The sequence below is a fragment of the Fringilla coelebs genome (genome assembly GCF_963513975.1).
Source record: "Fringilla coelebs genome assembly, chromosome: 13".
In the NCBI taxonomy this organism is placed as follows: Eukaryota; Metazoa; Chordata; class Aves; order Passeriformes; family Fringillidae; genus Fringilla; species Fringilla coelebs.
In genome coordinates, this window is record NC_140039.1 from 10112839 (window position 1) to 10131629 (window position 18791).

The 18791-nt window shown below is 42.0% G+C and overlaps 1 protein-coding gene across 1 annotated transcript in view; it reads right to left on the minus strand.

Annotated features, from left to right (window-relative positions):
* Positions 1 to 18215, minus strand: part of ARHGEF3 (Rho guanine nucleotide exchange factor 3) — a gene marked incomplete at its 5' end in the record, with an annotated part of 101483 nt that extends 83268 nt beyond the window's left edge. The window contains 2 exons of the mRNA XM_084214347.1: positions 6776 to 6871; positions 18112 to 18215. Of these exons, the coding sequence (XP_084070473.1) occupies positions 6776 to 6871; positions 18112 to 18146 (131 nt within the window). The remainder of the gene's footprint in view (positions 1 to 6775; positions 6872 to 18111) is intronic.
* Between the last annotated feature and the right edge of the window lie 576 nt (positions 18216 to 18791).

Genomic DNA, 18791 nt, shown 5'->3' on the forward strand with positions numbered 1-18791 from the left:
CACTCACTGTCCCCTGCTCTGCCAACGATAAGGGATGGAAATGGTCAGGGAGCTGAGCTGGCCACAGGGACATTCATCAGGCCAGGAGGCCATGCCCAGTGCAGAGGGAGCTGGAGGGGGCTGATGGCTGCATGGGGATGGGCATCAGTCAGTGACCGATGAGCAACACTCCTGTGCACCGCTTGTTTCTCTGTCCCTTCAACTGCAGTTACTGCTGGTGCTGGGGAAACCTGTAATTGTAACAAACATCCTTTCAGTCTTGTGAATTCCTTAAGTGCTAACTGAAGCAGGACAGTGCTGAGTCCTGAATAAATGTGTGCAAGTGGCTCCTGCAGCCCTAAAGGCTGTGGGCCTGAGCAACGCTGATAAGAAGCTGCATCTCGGCCAGACCACGCTGGGGTGCACTCAAAGAAAAGGTATTTTTTTTTCTGGAGGCCTGTGACCAAAAAAGGATGATTTGAGGAATGGAATGTTCCCCAAATGACCACCAGAGACCCTCTAAAGATGCCTACTGTGACGTAAATAAGCTTCAAGAAGTGTTTTGAATATGCAAAAGAATTTGTGTGAACGTTTAGCATGCGTGTATGAGTCTTGGGAAATGTAATGAATATGTATCAGCTACATAGATTTAAACCAGTGTGTTAGCTACGGGGTTAGACAGGAATTGCCCCCCCCCGCCCCCCCCCCCTAAAATCTGGCACCTCAAATAAAAGTGATGCCTCCTCCTAATACTGAAATTACACTGCTAGAGAGTTTTATTTCTGACTTTTGGTGACACTATCATTGTCATCAGTTAGGGGTTAAGCCATGACAACTATGAAGGAGGGAAGGCAGTGTTTTCCTTTACTTGGCTTGTTAGCATGTTTCATATTTTTCAACAAGAAATTTTGACTATTTCTGCAATTTTTGTGGGTTTTTTTCAGAAGATAATAGAGAAGGAAAATACATCAAGATGCTGCATATCTGAATGAGAAAATGAGGCTCTATAGCATGAACAAGAACAAAGATTGCAAATTTCATCCTTGTTCTAAACTACGCAAACTCATTTATTTATATTTGCAACACAGCACTGAAGGAGATTTTTTCATTCTCTATAATCATAATTTCAACTTATAAATGACCAAAACCTGAGTTAGGGATGGTGAGGCCTCCTTCCAGAGTGTATTAGGTGATCCAAGCCTAATCAGCTGTTATTTATCACCCTGATAGCAGGTGCTTCTCTAATTGATGGAGGGGGGAACAGGGAGGGGAAAATGAAATTAAGTTTAAAAAATTCCACATACCAAAATGTGAAAGCCTGGTTCCTTATTTAAAGTTACTAGATTCAGTTTCTCAGTACCAGTGATTCCTGTTCCGGCCAAGTGAGTTACACAGTCCAAAGTGACATTTTCTATTAAATTTATTTTTTTAGATTTCACCGGGATAGCCCACAAGGAAGAATACAACAAGATACTTTCAAAAAACAGATGGACTGACAGATTTTTACATTCCTTTCCTACATCAAAGTAAGTAAAAGTTATAGTTTTAAAACATTCTGCAGCTCTTTAATAAAGAAATATATTTCACTCCCTCTATACACTCCCTGTGAGCACTCAATTTATTTGTCAGAGTACAAAAGCCTTGTCATCAGCCCATGCACTAACACACATTCATAAACAAAATACCATTGAGGGCAGCCTAAAGATGTCATTACCTTTTACTTGGATAAAAATTTCTTGGCATTCAACTGGAACCAATCAGGTATTTCAGAAATGTTTGTTGTAACTCCCTCCCTCAGCTAACAGCTATAATAAAGAGACATGTAACATTTAAAAAGCAGGTAGGACCCAATAGAGTCATAACCAAATATTCAATAAATGTTTTAAGAGACACACTATCAACAAAAATTAGCAAAAACGCACCAAGCAGTAGCCTTAGCTTAGTAAGGTGTTTTTTGAACGAGCAATTAGTAACTCACTTCTGCTGTTAGGTCCTTATATGATCCCAGAAAAAAAGCCAAGGGCTGGGTGGGAAGGGGGAAGAAGAACAACCAGAGAGGGAGTGGGCACAGCCCCTCATCCGAACCAAGGCTGCCACCTCGTGGGCTTGGGCCAGCAGCAGCCCCAGAGCTTTTCTTTCTCAAGGCAAAATCAAGAGGTTTTTGATCCCATCCAGGATGAGGAAATGCAATCCATACTTAGTTTTGCAAGACATAATGATTGAACATATGTTTAAACTTGTATTTGCCTCTGGGGCATATTTTCTTCAGCTACAAAGCCCTTTTCATGTATGCATGAGGCAAAGTCAGCAGTTGGTGAGTGCACTTACTTTAACCATTTCAGCACATTCTCATCTCTCGCTGTTTGTGGGTGTGCTACAGAGCCTCATGAGTCACCCTCTCCATGTCCTACGTCACTCTCCTGGATCTTCCTCCACTTCCTTTAAGGGACTGGTCTCAGGCTGCAAGTTCCAATGCAAGTGATTCCTTTGTAACAATTTTCAATTCTACTACTCCTTTTATGGGAAGAGAAGTACTTGAAATAAACTAGGAAAGTTAGGTAAGATAGAAGTGATTTTAAATACATACAGTAAATATTTATCTGCTTTATTAAAAGCAGTTGGTGATGATTGTTTTGTTATGCTAACTGTCCTGAATATTTTATGGCTTTCCAAGAAAAGCATTCTCTCTCTTTGTAATAAGACATACTAGAAAGCAACTAATTCAAGGCCTCTTGTAGATAAGATTAATTTCAGCCAGCTATCTAAAATGTTAATCTGTAATTTATGGGGCTTCCTTTTTGCACAGACTGTAACCTTGTATTCCCTGAACGTGCATGTGCCTTTTGTAATCAAACATCTGCAGTTAAACCACACTTGACTAGAGCCAGTTTAATTCAGTTCTTCAGGATGACTCATTTCTACTGATTAAACAGGGATATAGGAGAAACAGGGAAAGTTGTGAAACTTGTTTCTCTTCTTACTGTAATTCCAGACACATAATTCTTCCTTCATCAACTGGCAGCTGGCAAAAGCTGCAACAGAGCCATGATGATTTATTGTCACGAAACTTGACTTCCCACACAAGCTACGAGTCAGCTTGTGCACTTGTCTGTCTGAGGTACAGAAGGCAGCAATTTAGCTGCTCCCTTCTGATCCTTACTGAGGAAGAAGGGTTGTGTGATTAAAACCACAGGCATTAAGGTAAGATCCATGTGGTATCTACTTTGTTCCTTATTAAGTGAAGGCGCAGATTTTCAGCTGCTCACCATTGCTTTCCTTCTTGCTTTTACTCAGTCATGGGGACATCAGTTCAAGTATTGATTTCATCTCGGTTGACTCTGTTATTTCTTTTTCATTATTGAACAGATGAACTTATTTAAAAAAATGCTTCAAATACAGGTTGTACAATACTCCAGAATGATTACTTTTTCTATACCAAAGAGCTTCCAGACATCTACACACTAAGATATGACAGTAAGCTGCTCTTTTTCAATGTATGCAATGATGGAGCTGGGTTTCAAGTTAGTTTATGCAATATCTATATTCAGTATTTAAGCATGTCTTCCTTCTCACTCTATGGAATGGAGTTTCAATAGCTTCCCTTCTCTACAAAGTCATCAGTCTCAGAAAAGAAAGCTGAAACAAAAAGTCTGTTACAGCATAAAACAAAAAAAGAAAAGATGTTACAAAATTGCTGTCCTCAAACTCAGTTTAACCCAAGTCATAAGTACAGAGTCAGAATGCATTAGAGTCCACACCTAACAGTGCTTGTTTGGTTATTTATAAGATTTATAGATTTATTTATTCATAACATGGACAGTTTCCAGAGAAATTTTGTCTAAAAGTGATTAAAACTCTGTTACAGAAATAGCAGAACACTGCATACTTCATAAGGAACATGGCAGAGTATTTGGAGACAGAAATAGAAAGCCAAGGCACCAAAACTGTCATGAGACATCCAGAACCCAAATTTCAATTATTAGTTTTAAAAGGATTAAATACGTCCTGACTTAATGCTAAGTAACATCATGAAAGAGTGGCTAGCAAGTTTTCATCCAGCCTGGAGGAAGCATGTTATAAAATCCACACACAATAACAACACCTGGAAAATTTCCAATTCTCCTGCACATTTGTTTTGAAAAACAATGTGCCAGCCAGCTACTTTCACAGAAAGCCTGGATGAATTGACACCGTTCCCACTTGCTCCCTAATCTTTAGCTCCTTTCTCACAATTTTCAACATTAAGACACTGAGAATCTACCAAATCAGGAGCTTCTACAATTTCAAGGCTCTCAAGCCTCGATTGTTCAATACTCTTCCACACCAGACAGCTGATCTTGTCGATGTTATGACCATCCACCAAGTTCCTTCACCTTCCTGCTTATTAAGAGCAGCTTAATTTGGTTTGCACATGAAGTGTGCCACAATTCCCTGCAGTTATCAGACATTCACAGCAGTCACACTTCTGCTACTACCAGCATTCTTCTGCTGCTGTAATCTTGTTTATGTATGTTGGGAGGGGAAAAAACAACAGAACCAAGTGAAGCATTGCAAGTGAGAATTCAATTATTTTTTCATCGGGTAGATGCACCTGATGCAGATGCAAAACACTGATAAACCAGAATGGCAGACTTGGTAAATGGCTGCACAAGGTAACCGGGGTTCAGTCAATTATTTACTCTCCCCTCTGCTTCTAGGGGGCCTTGTGCAACATCAAAGCCTTTTACATGCATCCTAAGTGATGTTTAAATGCTAGATAAGGTCTTGCTCAGAGCTTTTCTCTGTGGATGCTTTTGACTTAATTGAATATATTATCCTGTCACTGTAAACTTTTAACAACAGACATTTCTAATCTTCCTATGACTAACACCAGTCCTTACCAATACTCATATTTTCATGAAAATAAACCCAGAACCATCAGAATGTAAATAAGTTCCAAGAATCAGACAAAGAATAAACAGCAATAAAAGAACAATGCAGTAAGGCAGTGCACCACTGCACTTTATTAGGCTGAGAAAAATAATGTTCATTCAACTGTAGTACTCACAGAAGCCCAGAACAAAAAATAGTATTTTAGAAACCTAACCAGACATGCACTACACTGCTATTGATAAAGTCCTCCCTGGGCCTCCTTATCTCCAGGTTAAATAATCTCAATTCCCTCAGCTGCTCCTCAGAGTTGTGATCCAGCCCCTTCCCCAGCTCCCTTGCCCTTCTCTGGACACACTCCAGCCCCTCAAAGCCTTTGTGCAGTGAGGGGCCAAAACTGAACCCAGGATTGGAGCTGTGGCCTCAGCAGTGCCCAGTGCAGGGGGACAATCCCTGCCCTGCTCCTGCTGGCCACACTATTGCTGATACAGCCAGGCTGCCACCGGCCTTCTTGGCCACCTGGGCTCACCTGGCCTCATGTTCAGCTGCTGTCAACCAACATCCCCAGATCTTTTCCTGCCAGGCAGCTTTCCAGCCACTCTGCCCCCAGCCTGGAGATGCAGGGGGTTGTTGTGACCCAAAGGCAGGATCCATCTTGACCTTGTTGGCCTTGGCCCACTGATGCAGCCTATCCAAATCCCTCTGCAGAGCCCTGCTACCCTCCAGCAGATCAACACTCCCACCCAGTTTGGGGTGCAACCTGCAAATTTACTGAGGTCCCCTCCATCCCCTCATGCAGGTCATTGATAAAGATATTAACCAGAACTGTCCCCAGCTCAAGACCACAAGCAGGATATAGAAATCAGCAAAAGACATCAAATGAAAAAAGTGTTTGTGTCAATTTCCCACGCCTCAGTAGATTTGTGAGTCAGGAGGGAAGCCCACAGTTCTTCCTCATGCTACCCTTGTATCCAAAGGTTTTGTTGAGAATGTTCCAGAAGAAATGTTTAAAAGAAACTACTTTCAGGTATTATTATGCTGTTAGTTTAATATTACATTAAAACCAAAGCAAAAAAAAAAAAAAAATATTATTTGATTTCCTGACAGCATGCAACAGGAAACAGAACATTCATTACCTAATAATTCTTTAATTCTTTAGCTTTTCAAGAGTATTTCTCAGACAACAAAAACAACATAAGGTAGGCTTTTGTCCATATGGGTGTCATGCTTCCTATCACGAATTTACTGGTTGCTTGCCACATGGTAAATAAATAATGTAAAAAACCCCTAGCAAACACCAGCAAGTAAAAACCAGCAGGCTTTCAAGAAAAGGCTCATTAACTCAGGTGGAACAGTCTCAAAGCCTTTTCAACACCCTGTTCCCTTCATGGAAACAAACCAGGTGCTAGAAATTGCATGGTCTGCAGCAATTTTCACCAAAAAACGTGTTATGAAGTGTAACCATTTGTCCACGTCTACCCTTTAACATTGCAATTGCTTTTTTCCTCCAGCACAAATTTTTTTCTATACACAAAGTAGAAACTATTGACTCTGTAAAGTCTCCCAGGGCAGGAATCTTGGGTGCCTCAGAGCACTGAAGGTCCTGGTACCAGCATGGCCCAGCACCCCAGCAGCAGTGGGAGATTAAAACATTTGCCATCTGTGAAAGATTCCCTGAGCACAACTGCTGCACTGCTGAAATGAACAGGAGTTTTTCCACAGCCCATCCCCCATGACACCCTGTATCATGTCATCTGCTAAAACCTCAAAAGCAAAATAAAAATTTTCCCTTTTTCCTTCTCTGTTGTTAAATAATGAAGACTTAATGCATCAGTTAAAACAAATAATTATTTTACTTAATTTTCGAACTACATGTCCCAAATATAGCTGCCTACTAACCTCTTAGAAAATTAGAAGTAACACTTACCAAATTTTTTCTTGTTCCATTCCTCCTCTGGCACACTGGTTTATTACAGCAGGGCTACTCATGGTAAGGGCTGAGCTTTCAGAATTCATTTTTTTTCTACAAAAGAACAACATCAAAAAACAAGAAAAAATACTATTTAAGTAAAGACTGTGGTTACTAATTAAGTAGAAAATGGAAACTTTAATACAAGAACTTTAAAAAACCAAATACAGTACGTTTTACTCATTTAAGTAAATGTCCTACATCAATGTCATTAATTGGATGAATACACTGAGAAGGATTTGGCAGTTTTATGGACTTGCTAGTTTTGCCAAATCCAACACTGATTGTCTTCTGTTTACTTTTCTGAGCACATGCCAAGAGAGTTGATGTCAGCAAGCCTGTAACCAGGGCTGTGCATCATGGCAGCTCTGTTAATTCAGAGCAGCAGCCACAGCCAGCACTGCTGTGCAATGATCCACACACACAACAAGGGGGAGAAAACTTCCATTTCTAACATGTAAAGATTTACAGAAGCTTTTCAGCATATTTTAATAACTTAAGATCATACTTTGCCGCTTTGCAGAAAATAACCATTCATGGCTGAAGTCCCTCTCTAAAACAGCACAGACATATCCCAATTGCAATAGCAATTCCCAAGTTACACCACCTACAAAAGGTCTATATGGTCAAATAAGTTTCCAGTAAATGACTTGCATGGCAAGAACAAATTAAGACTCTACATTAATGCAAGTTAATTCCACCATGAAAGAGTAATCATTTTTTAGTAACAGGATCCACAATGTTAACCTGAAACTTCTGAGTCCTATAGCTTCCCTACCCACTCACACTTTCTTTTAAGGGGGGGAGGATATTTTTAGCTATCAGTCATCCTATTCAACTTGATTTGACACCTAGTTTGTATTATGATCAGCACAAGACTTAACAGAAATCAAGCTCAGCTGTTCTTGAATTAAAACCTACTAGTATATAACCAGAAAATAAGCTGTGCTTGTCAAACCCTTACTCTTTTCAAGTAGGTACAAAGAACCATTAAAAAGCTGGTTTAACCTGTGTGAAACCTGGGTCAAAATCTGACTTGACAGATTTCAGGGACAGCATGAAAAGCTGAGCACAGGGCACACATCCCATCACTAGCAGGTAGATAAGGCCAACCTGCACAAACTAAACTCTCTGAAGAGAATGCCCATCCTGGTTTCAAAAGTCTGCCCATGCAGGAGTGGATAAACAGCCCTGGCAAAGCCCCTCTGTGAGGGCAGGAACAGACTCAGCCATCTAACCTCTTTTTGGATCAGTACTTGACCTCAAATTTACTCCTGATTCTCAAGTGGACCATTTTAGAAGAAATTAAGAGAAAACAAACAAAACTAAGAGAAAACAAAAAAAAAAAAAAAAAATCACCAACACAAAAACCCCAGCAAACAAATCCACACAAAAAGCCTATTATTTCTATAAGTGGTTCAAGCAGCAACACATGTTGAAAAAAAAAATTATTACCTGCCTCTCTAGTCTATAATAGCACAGGGAGAAAAGAGTTTTTCTTAAATACATGTTAAAGCAATATTGCAAGAGTCCATACTTAACATCTTCTGCAGAGTTCCCCTTTCTGAGGCAGCAATTTCCTAACCTGGGGAAAGCCCAGATTCTTCAATGGTCACACAAGTTATGGCAACAAGAGTTTTAGCTCCTCTTGCAGGCACCTGTACCAGTAAGATCAAAGGTCCAGGGCAAGGTTACAAGGAGTTCATTAACTCTCAGAGTTGGAAGGTCAAAGATTCAGAGTACAAAACCACGAGGTTGCCATTCCAGAAAAAAAAAGTACAACTTCCACTGTTTTCTAGTGAGCTGGTACTAGAGCAGTTCTAGCTCAGCACTCTCCTCCCCACCCTTGGAAATATCCAAGCCAATACTCCATACATATCTCTGCACTGAGGCTTCCACACTCAAACTACAGCAAAAGCAGAGGCCAGAAGTGATAAAAGTTACTGTTTAAAAGTTATTCTTTTCTAGGAACATTTGATGATAAAGCTTGACATAGATAGAACAGAAACTAAATCAAATATGGCATTAACCTAATTTATGTTCTGAGTTGCTCTGCAAAAGAAAACCACCTAAAGTAATAGAGAGAGGAATACATCTTGTCAAACTCCCCAACTCCCCCACATTCCCAGGCTGATATCTGAGAACAACAGCAGCACACTGTACACCTTGAGTGACTTTTGTCTGTATCAGCTGTCCACATCAGCTTCTTTCAAACCACACTCCTTGGGAACTGTCTGTGGAGATGGAGGGCATTGACAGGGCCTGGAGGCCACCTCAGGACTGCCACCCAGCCACTGTCCCCAGCCACACTTGGGAGGTGGGACAGCAGGGACTCAGACAAGCTTTGGGGACACACATCTGTCACACTATTCCTCTCAACAGGTCTGCACAGGTCCTTGTTCAATCTCTACCAGCAGCAACAGGTAATTAAACAGCTTCAGATCCTTACAATACTGACAAGTTTTATGGCCTTGTCAAAACACCAATGGGTTTTTAGTTTCTAAATGGCAAACAGAAAATTGGTATCTGTCAAAACTTTACAAAGCCAGGGATACCAAGTATTGCCACTACTTCTCTTACTTGAAAGTTATTTCTGAGAAAGATTCTCAGACTGTAGAGTGTCTCCTTACTCATGTGCCACAGAGTTCCCTCAACACCCTTTCTGAAGTATTTTTTTAATTAAAAAAAAATTAAATATGTACCAGGGAATATATTTTTTCAAGCATTAAGAAATTTTATGGACAGATTTCCAATGAACACATACTGCTTCAGTAGGTCTAAAATAAAACTTTTTCTTTTTTTGAAAATAAAATTGTAAGGCTTATACTCCCTAAAAAATATTGTTCATATTCAAAGTGAGCCACACAAAGGAAAATTTTGTATACGTTTAAAAATATATATATGCACACAATCAGAATACTACCACTATCCTCAGAAATCAACCTCCAGTTACAAAAACATCTTAGAAAATGAAATGCAACTCGAGAAGCAAAAGAACAGTGTTCAGAAAAAAATACACTGTTCACAGGTGCCTCTTTCTGTATCACCATCCAACTCCTGTTTGGACTTGAACTCTACAGCACAGGCAAGGTTCGTGATGAAACTTGAAGGAGGAAAATAAATCTATCATCTTCCTTCTGAATAACTTGAAGCCAAATGCTAAGACAAGCCAATGAATATTAATTTAAGAGAGTGGTCAGAAACATTCTGTTCCTCAGCCTCTGCACACTGAACCTTGCCTGTTCCAGATAAGGGACACACTCTTGGATTAGGTGCTGTCCTGGAGATCGGGCTGTGCTGTAACAGCAGGAAGTGGGCAAAACACAACTGCAGAACAAATACACAGCAAAACAAAGCCAGAGAGTTTATTTATAGCAACTAGGTTTATCACTACTCTCTCTGTCTTACTGAGGAAACTTGAAGAAACATCCTCGCTGGTTTTGATGAGACATGTGCAATTCAGGATACTTATTCTTCTATGACCGAGTATAGGTTGCTTAACACTGGAGGGAAACATGAACCCTAAAATTCTCTTATGTTACCTCTTCTATGCTTCCATTAAAAGTATTAACTCTGTTTATTTGAAGCCTTATCAGCCCACCTACCTTAGAGTAGATTCTTACATCACATAATAGCAGAGAAAAGCCTAGCAGTGGTCAGCCACTAGCTCAAATACTGACAAGTGTGTTATATTTAAGTATATTTTATTCATTTGTATTTAATTTTGGGAGTTCTGCAATTGCCCTTAAGGGGACAAAAACAAAGCTGGGGGAAAGGCTCTAGTGTAGCACAGCACTGAAGCCCCTGACTATCTGCACAGAACAGCACTGCAGGATCTCTTGAAAACATGAGAAGGTTCAAGAAAAGTACTGAAGTCACAACATCCCACAGGCTCAAACCTGACTTATACCTGGACAAACGGGATAAGTATTAGCCAATCTTGTAAAAACTGACTCCCTATACAAAGCCCATTTTCTCCACCTTTTTTTCCCCTTCCCCTTGTGTTACTAAGTGTAGATACACTTTGATCCTCAGGCTAAAAATATTTTTTGCCTTTCCCTCCACACCCTATTTGTATCTCTAGACAAGATATTCACAGTAGCCATAGTTAAAAAGTAACATATCATTCAACAGCTGTTCACTACAGTTAAAGCAAAAGTAATTAATACCTTCTGATGAAACATGTTCCCACAGTTCCTCACCCTCACTAAAATGCTTTGCATTGTTGAAATAGTATCTTGTTATACTTAGTTGATAGGAAAACCATGAGGAAAAAAATCTTTTCTGAACTTTAAGAACCCTCAATGCAGAAACTATTATTCTTCTTAATGAAAAAGAAGGCAGTAGCAGCACTATGTAATGGGCAAAAATGAGCATCTACTACAAGGAAAAATATGTGTTATCCACCATCACTCTCTGAAGCCAATGTCTTTATGCTGACACAGCCTGAAGAGCTGGTTACCAGTTGGCAGGTTTAGTGCAACATCTCTAAAGAGGCCATTCCTCTTTCCTCACCAACTGCCTGAAATCTGCTGTTTCTAGTGAATGGCCACGTTTACCCTTGCACTGCTTTCTGAAAAGCCACCTTTCCACACCCAAAGTCAGCAAACACAAGTATCTCCCATCTCAAAAGCACTCAGCTCCCAGCCAGCTGCCGCCTTAGGCAAACAGATTGCTAAAGGGCACATTGAAACTTTAAACCAAACTTCACTATTTAACTGCATAACAACAATTCTAAAAACAATATTTTCTTTAAATTGTTTCCCTTAGACTCTCAGATATGGGAGCTGCAAAACATTTTTATACCACTACAGCAACACTTCAGTGAAATCAGGTGAAAACTCAAGAAGCTCTTGAATATTTCAAAGTAGCAGCCAGTGCTGAGAATTCCACTTTGTATGAGCACTTCAATCCAAGTCATCCATACAGCATACCATAAACTTGGTTCCACACACACATGGTTATTTCAAGTTCTGACCTCAATGAACACACGTGGCATACTTACTCTCTTGGAGTCTTTAAAAATGCACCTGATGCTCTAAAGAATGATTTTTTGGAGGACCTTTTCAAATATCTATTTTTGAGAGTTTTTATCCCTGTTCTGAAGGCATCCTAGTAAAACTATATGCCTTCTGTCCTCTTCAGAAGTGCAGTTAAATTTTATACAGGTACTTTAGAGAAGGATATATATAAAGACATTTGGAAGCAGCACTTCCAAGAAGCACAGAGGCTGCACACTTTGATGAATCTGTCAGAACTCTTCAAGGTGACAGAGAAGCAGCTTTGGAGTAATGGAACGATCCTGCTTCACAGCAAGTGTTGAGTTTGGCTCCTCCTCCCACAGACACACAGTTGCTATAGACAGCAAGACAGTCCATCCAGAATATAGAAAAGACAATATTTAGCTTTGAGAGAGCATAAATGTTGTACTTATTCTCAGCACAAAGTACATGAAAAGGCAAAATACAACTAATAAATAAATAAATAGATAAAAGTCCAATCCAGGCTGAAGCCAGAGCACTGACATGAAAGAGTGCTCCATGCTGGAGAAATACAGACCAATATAAGACAACACTATCAAAAGAACCAGTCCTTTGGCCAACTGAGCCTTAGCTCTTTTCCCTTAAAAATATCAAAATAAATGGAAGGCAACCAATAGCATTGTAATACAGCTAACACTGCCATCAATGAAAGCCCCTGGAGAAGTTTCCCAGCACCAAAGCGAGAACAGGGTTACATCTCAGACAGCTTTCAGAACCATGGTAAGAAAGAACAAGAAATAATTGAGAATGCTGGTTTAGTCTGTCTTGCACATCAGCATATTAAATAATACTGTCCATCACTGCCATGAATAGAGGAGCAAGGACTCATCCACACTCTCTTATCTGCAGTAAGCAGGAGCTGCCAGTGGTTTCAAGTCAAACTCAAGCAGTGCAGGGCACAGTAGGGAATGTTTGTGAGCTCGCTATCGCTTTTAGGCACAGTAGTTGATTGCCATGCCAATTTAAAAAAAATTAAGGCTTCAGTACTCTTGTACCTTAAAACATGCAACCAAACCACTCATCTGATTAGGATAAAATTTAACATTATAAAACACTTGCAAAGATTTCAAACAAACATTTTAAAGAGAAGGTTTAAAATGCAGGAGGATACACATACAACATGAAATATACTGTTTAAACAGAATACAGAGAACACTAAGTACTATACTCTATTCAACACACAGGTGTCAAGAATTTTTTTGTCATTGACGTTGAAATTACATGCATCATCCTACGACAAATCTGTTTCTCTCTGGACTAAAAGATCCAGATGTTCCTGTTTCAAGTCCCTGGCTTCAGCACCAGGCAGCAAACAAAACAACCCATCCCTTCTATCAGCAGGCAGGGAGATTTCTCCAGCACTGCCCATTGCTCTACCCTTTACCCCTCTCCAAGTTTTTATTTCTTTTCAGCAAAGCAAGCAAACAAAACACATCAGTAGGATAATGCAGCTTCCACTGGAGACTTAACCTTTTGCATGGGAAACTGACCAAAGGCTAGCATTATCTGACTTTTATCATAAACTACGATTTCAAATGCAAATACAACTACTTTAAAGCTAAACATATTGTATTGTGTTTTGCAGTTGACACTATGCAGGAAAACAATGTTGAGAGGTCCTTTCCAAAGAATATGAGTATTTATGTTCTCAATTTAGTGACTCATACAACCAGCAATTTGAGATTTATTTAACTCTATCCTCCTCAAACTTCTGTATTTGAAAGCAAGCACTAAGTTTCTATTCAAAAGTTGTAACAATAAAACATTTTTTTTTAAATCTAGATTTTATCTAGAGGAAAACTACTTCCAGAAGTATCTTTTTTACTGTTTCTGTGAAGAATATTAAAAGGGCTACACAAAGCTAAGTCAATTTAAGGCACAACTTACGAAACAAAATAAAAACGCATTTTCTGAAACTAGCACTGAAATTAAACCTGGTAAAGGCAGACTCAGAAAAACAGAAGAAAATGCATGCCCAGTATAAAGTTAATACAACCATTGTCCCTTTTCTTCATATTCTTCTCATCCTTTCAGCATATTCCTGCTTCCCTCATAATAAAGAGGTTTATCCTCAATAAAACTACATTAAGAACCAAGTAAAACCAAGAGAAATACCACCCCATTTTCCCCTTTATCAGAATCATCACCACCAGGAAACGGCAGCAGGTTAGAATTTTATCTGCTTGGAAGGGTATCATATTTTCTGCCTAAAATTAAAATGATGATGCTTTTAGCCTACCATTTCAATAATCATAGTTATTTTATTCAGGATTATTGCACAGTTCAATACAATTCAAGTTTGTTAAGTTTGCCTTGCATTTATATTCTTGGTTATTCAATACATTAAAAGGCAGACAAAAAGTTGTATTGCCCTAAAATTAAATTTTTACAGCTTTTCACCTGCAGTTGCTAAGCACAGTCAGAAATCCAAACCTACATGGGAAAGTTTTCAGAATGCAAGCCTACATGGGAAAGCTTGCAAGACCACCCATCCACACAACAATCAACTCACTTGAGTGAGTTTTTCCCTTGGCTATTAATTATTTATCAACAAATGTTGATAACATCAACAAATGTTAATTTGACAGCACCTACTTCTGTAAGCAAAGCATTCCACCTAAGAACCTCAGTGTCCTCAGGGCGATGGCAGGCCTGGGACACCCTCATCACTGCACGTGTCCACACAAACCTGCTGCTGCTGCAATTCCTACCTGCCTTTTTTAACCTTTCCCAAGTAAAGGCCATGCATAAGCAGAAAGAGTCAGTCACCCCAAAAATACACCCTGTCCAAAGAGCTGGAAATCTTCAGGAAATAAGTGATAGTCCTGACAAAACCTTCTGAAGGAAGGCCACAGGGGCACACTGTTGTATTTAAAATAAAACCAGTAGGATTCCTGATATAGTACACACAGTGCAATGGACATACTCTTCTCCTCACTATAATACTGAAAATTAATTTAGGAGAAATGGTGAAGTGTTTAAAATAAACTAAAAAAACCTGTACTTTAACAACTAAAATGTCTGAGAGATGATACCAGCAGAGCAGCTGTTCTTGTTCTACAGAAACCACACAAGTCCAGATAATTCTTGCCAACTTTCCAAGTTTATGTAAGCTTCAGCAGTGTAAAAGCCAATCAGCTTTTGTGAATGCCAGTTGTACCTCACGTTGATTACACCTGCAGAGCTATGAGGGCAGCTAGAGGACTGTGAGGGTAATTAACTTTACAAAACGGGAAAAAGTCAGAACAATAGTATGGGGCACCTTCCTAGTTATATTTCTGATGGCATATATAATGATTTAACACAAAAGGCCAAAACCCCCTCTCATTGCCAAGAACGTAAAGCTTCTACTTCTTGTCCAGTTCAAACAATTTTTTTTTGAGGAATTGCTGCATTTTACCCCTGGCCATACCTTCAATCACTGCCCTCAGCAGTGCACTGGGTAAGACACACGTTACTGCAAAGACCTCCAGCCAGGCAGCAGCCGCCCCTCGGGCTACTGAGCAGCCCTGATTAGGAAGTAAATGAATGTGCACACCCCTGTGTTTGGTTATTAACAGCCTGATCCTTTGGCCAGGAACCCTTTCAGCTGATGCCGGGCTGTGCCGAGCACCTGCGAGTTAATCATTGCCCACATTTCGGTACTTGACAGCACATCCCTGCACGTTCTAGCCCGGCTGGCACTAGAGGGGAGAACAGTCTGTGAGTGTTTGCACATCCCCTGAGCCACGTTTGGGGTGGAGACCACCACAGCCACATCCTAAATAACCACCTATTTCATAATAGTTACTTTATAGCTGTTATAAGAAAAGCAGGAGGTGCATGTTAATCACATAAATGGAACGTATTTACCAAGTCCTTTATTTTCCAATTTTTTTAGATACTACACTACAGTAATTTTACACACTCCTAAAGACTTATGCAAGACCTCAGGCATTTGTTAATTCCAGATTTCATATGACCCGAACAACTGGAATCCACAACACATCCCCACAAGCTGAGAGGCACACTTTGGTAACAAAGCAAAGACACATAACGAGGATAGTTGAATTAAACAAAACTGCCTTCCACAAATACATCATTGACCAGTGTCCCTCCATATCTCAAAGGAATTAAACAGCAACAAATTATTTCTCCAAATGCAGCTCTCACTCATAGACTTGAGTATAAGTCACCTTCAATAAAATACAGCACCTACATGAAGCATTCCAAAAGGATTCTAAATGCATTCATTACAGCATTTTAGCAGCAGGCAGATTCTCTCACCAAAACAAACAAACAAACAAAAAAAAAACCAACAAAAAAACCACAGAAAATTTCTTTCATCAAAGGAAATTTTTCAAAAATCGAAACCACTGAAACATACAAATAAAACACCAGGATAAACGAAATTTAAGAGGTCAGGTTAATTTCCTTTAACACTTAAAGCAAAATATTTAAGATAGGAAAAAAAAACCACTCAGGAGCTTTTTAACACAGGAAAAAAGCTCCTGAGTCAATATGAAGGTGTTACACATAAACTCCTGAGCAGAAGCGGGTGTCACCCACTTCATTTCACCAGCAGCAAAACAAAACAGTTTTGTTTAAGGCCACGTGGTCTCACTTGCCACTTGCTGGAAGCAATTCCACATAATACACCTCCAAATTATGTGCACATACAACTCCCACAACCTGGAATCATGCCAGAACAACTGTCTACACACAAACAGTCCTGAGAAGAAGTGAGCCATTCAAAACAGAGTGGAGGTCTTCGAGAATGTGGAGGGAATGATACTGAGTGTTACAGTGGGTCACAAGGCCTTGTCACACTGCTAACCCATACACACCGCTCCCATGGACAGTGAATGGCATCTCTGTTCCAAACAATGACATTTTATTTACTAACACTGCCTAACAAATATTTACTGAGAACAGGTATCATATCATACATATGAAAAACTTAAATAGGACTCAATGCCCTAAATGACAAGCCAGAGATATGCCCGTGCATTCCCTTACCTCACCTGCACCAGGGCAGCTCTGTTTCACACATTCTACCACCTACATTGTGCAAGCACTATTATTCTGCAGTAAACATTTAGCTCCATTAGTTTCCAAATCCCATGGGTTCTCCTATTCTGAACTCAAATTCTGTACATCTCATAACTTGTTGCACTCAGCAGACCTGTGTACATGCTGCAGAACTAAGTAGGCAGCCAAAGTAATGCCATAGCAAGTGTTTCAGGATGAGAGAATTTCCTCTGCCCTTTAACTGTGAAAATGTATTAAAGGATAACACTGAACTAGAAATCTCATTAATAAATGTAGGTATACATGGAAAAGGTACACAAGAACGTTTATAGAGTCATAAGATTTAAGAACTATATAAAAACTCAATTTAAAAAATGAAATTCAGGGGGAAAATTACCGGAGTTGAATTTCTTGCATGAACGTGAAGGGTTCCGCAGTAAATCACAGCTCCTGGCCGCTGCCGAGCGCAGCACTGAGATGAGCGGTAGCGCACTGACCCCGCAGCCAGCACGAACCGCACCGCGCCTCCACCTGCGCACCGCGGAGACCGCGCTGCCTCCCATCACAGCCCGCCGCGGAGCCTCACTCCGCAAGGGGAACTCACTACGCTCCCTGCTTGTTTTTTCCCACTTTCCTTTCGGCCCGAGCCTCCCCCACCTCCTCGCCCGAGGCGGGAGCCGTGCGGGCGGAGGGCAGGGCGAGAGCCGGCTCCGGCCCCGCCGGGGCAAACAGCAGCGGGGCACGGCCGGCCCGTGACAGCCCCCGCGGGGCTCAAAGCGGCTCCGGGCACCGCGGCCCTTCCCTCGAAGCCGACGCTCGTGTAAGATTCGCCACTAAACAAACGCTGAAAGTTCTTCAAAAGTATAAACTAATAGAGGCACCCGAGAGGGAGCGGGTCGAGCGCCCGCCGGCCCCGGAGCCGCCCCCTCAGGGCCCCTCACGGGGCACGAGCGGCGCCCGCACCGACCTGGGCAGCGCGAGCTGCGGCCTCCCCTGCGCGGGGCATCGCGGAGCGGGGAGCTGGAGCAGGACCAGCCCCGTTCCAGCCAGCAGGAGCTGCCGGGAGTCCCCTCCCCACCCGCCGCTACCGCTCCGTGCCGAGTCCCGAAAGGCGCGGCGGGTTCCCCCGGAGCGACCTCCGCTCAGCTCCGCCAGTGCCGCCTCCGGCCGCCCCAGGAGAGCCGAGCCCGTCCAGCTCCGCTGGGCAGCGCCCACCTGCCCAGCCCCAGGGACAGCACTCACCTTGCGCCGTCCTGCTCCTGCCCCGCTCCGGGCATGCGGCCGGCGGCAGCGAGAAGGGGCTGCGGAGGGTGGGCACGGGGAGCCGGCAGCGGGCGGGACGCGGTCCCGGGGGCTCCGGGCCACTGTCACGGCAGGCGGAGGCAGGGGCCGCGTCTCCGTGTGTGCGCTCGCCTCGCCCCGCCGCCCGCCCCTCTCCGCCGACCCCGCCCGGCTCTCCGCCCATCCCACTCCGGATTCTTTCTCGGCTCCAATCTGCTCCTCGGTTGTCCCGTCCTTCCTTTCCGTTCTGGGTCCCTTCTGCACGGCTCGCCCCGGCTGCTCGGGCCCACAGCAGCTGCGTCCGCAGCCCTGACCGGCTCCTGCGTCCGCCGGGGCTCCGGGCTGCGCCGGCCCGGCCTCCCGCCCGGGGAAGGTGAAGGCTGGGCTTGAGAACAGCTAAGGACGGAGACCGACCAGAGACAGGCAAAGGACACCGCGCCACGCTCATTGTCTCAAACAAGATTAACAGCAAGCTACCAGGAACAGGTCCCATTAGGTTAAAAACTTGCAGAAAATAGCGACAAATAACGTATGGATGGTAACAGGCCGTGTGTGTTTTGGACAAAATGGTACTATGGAAATACACTCAGAAGACCTATTGACCTGGAAAACCATAGCAATGTGAAGATGGAGGTAGATGA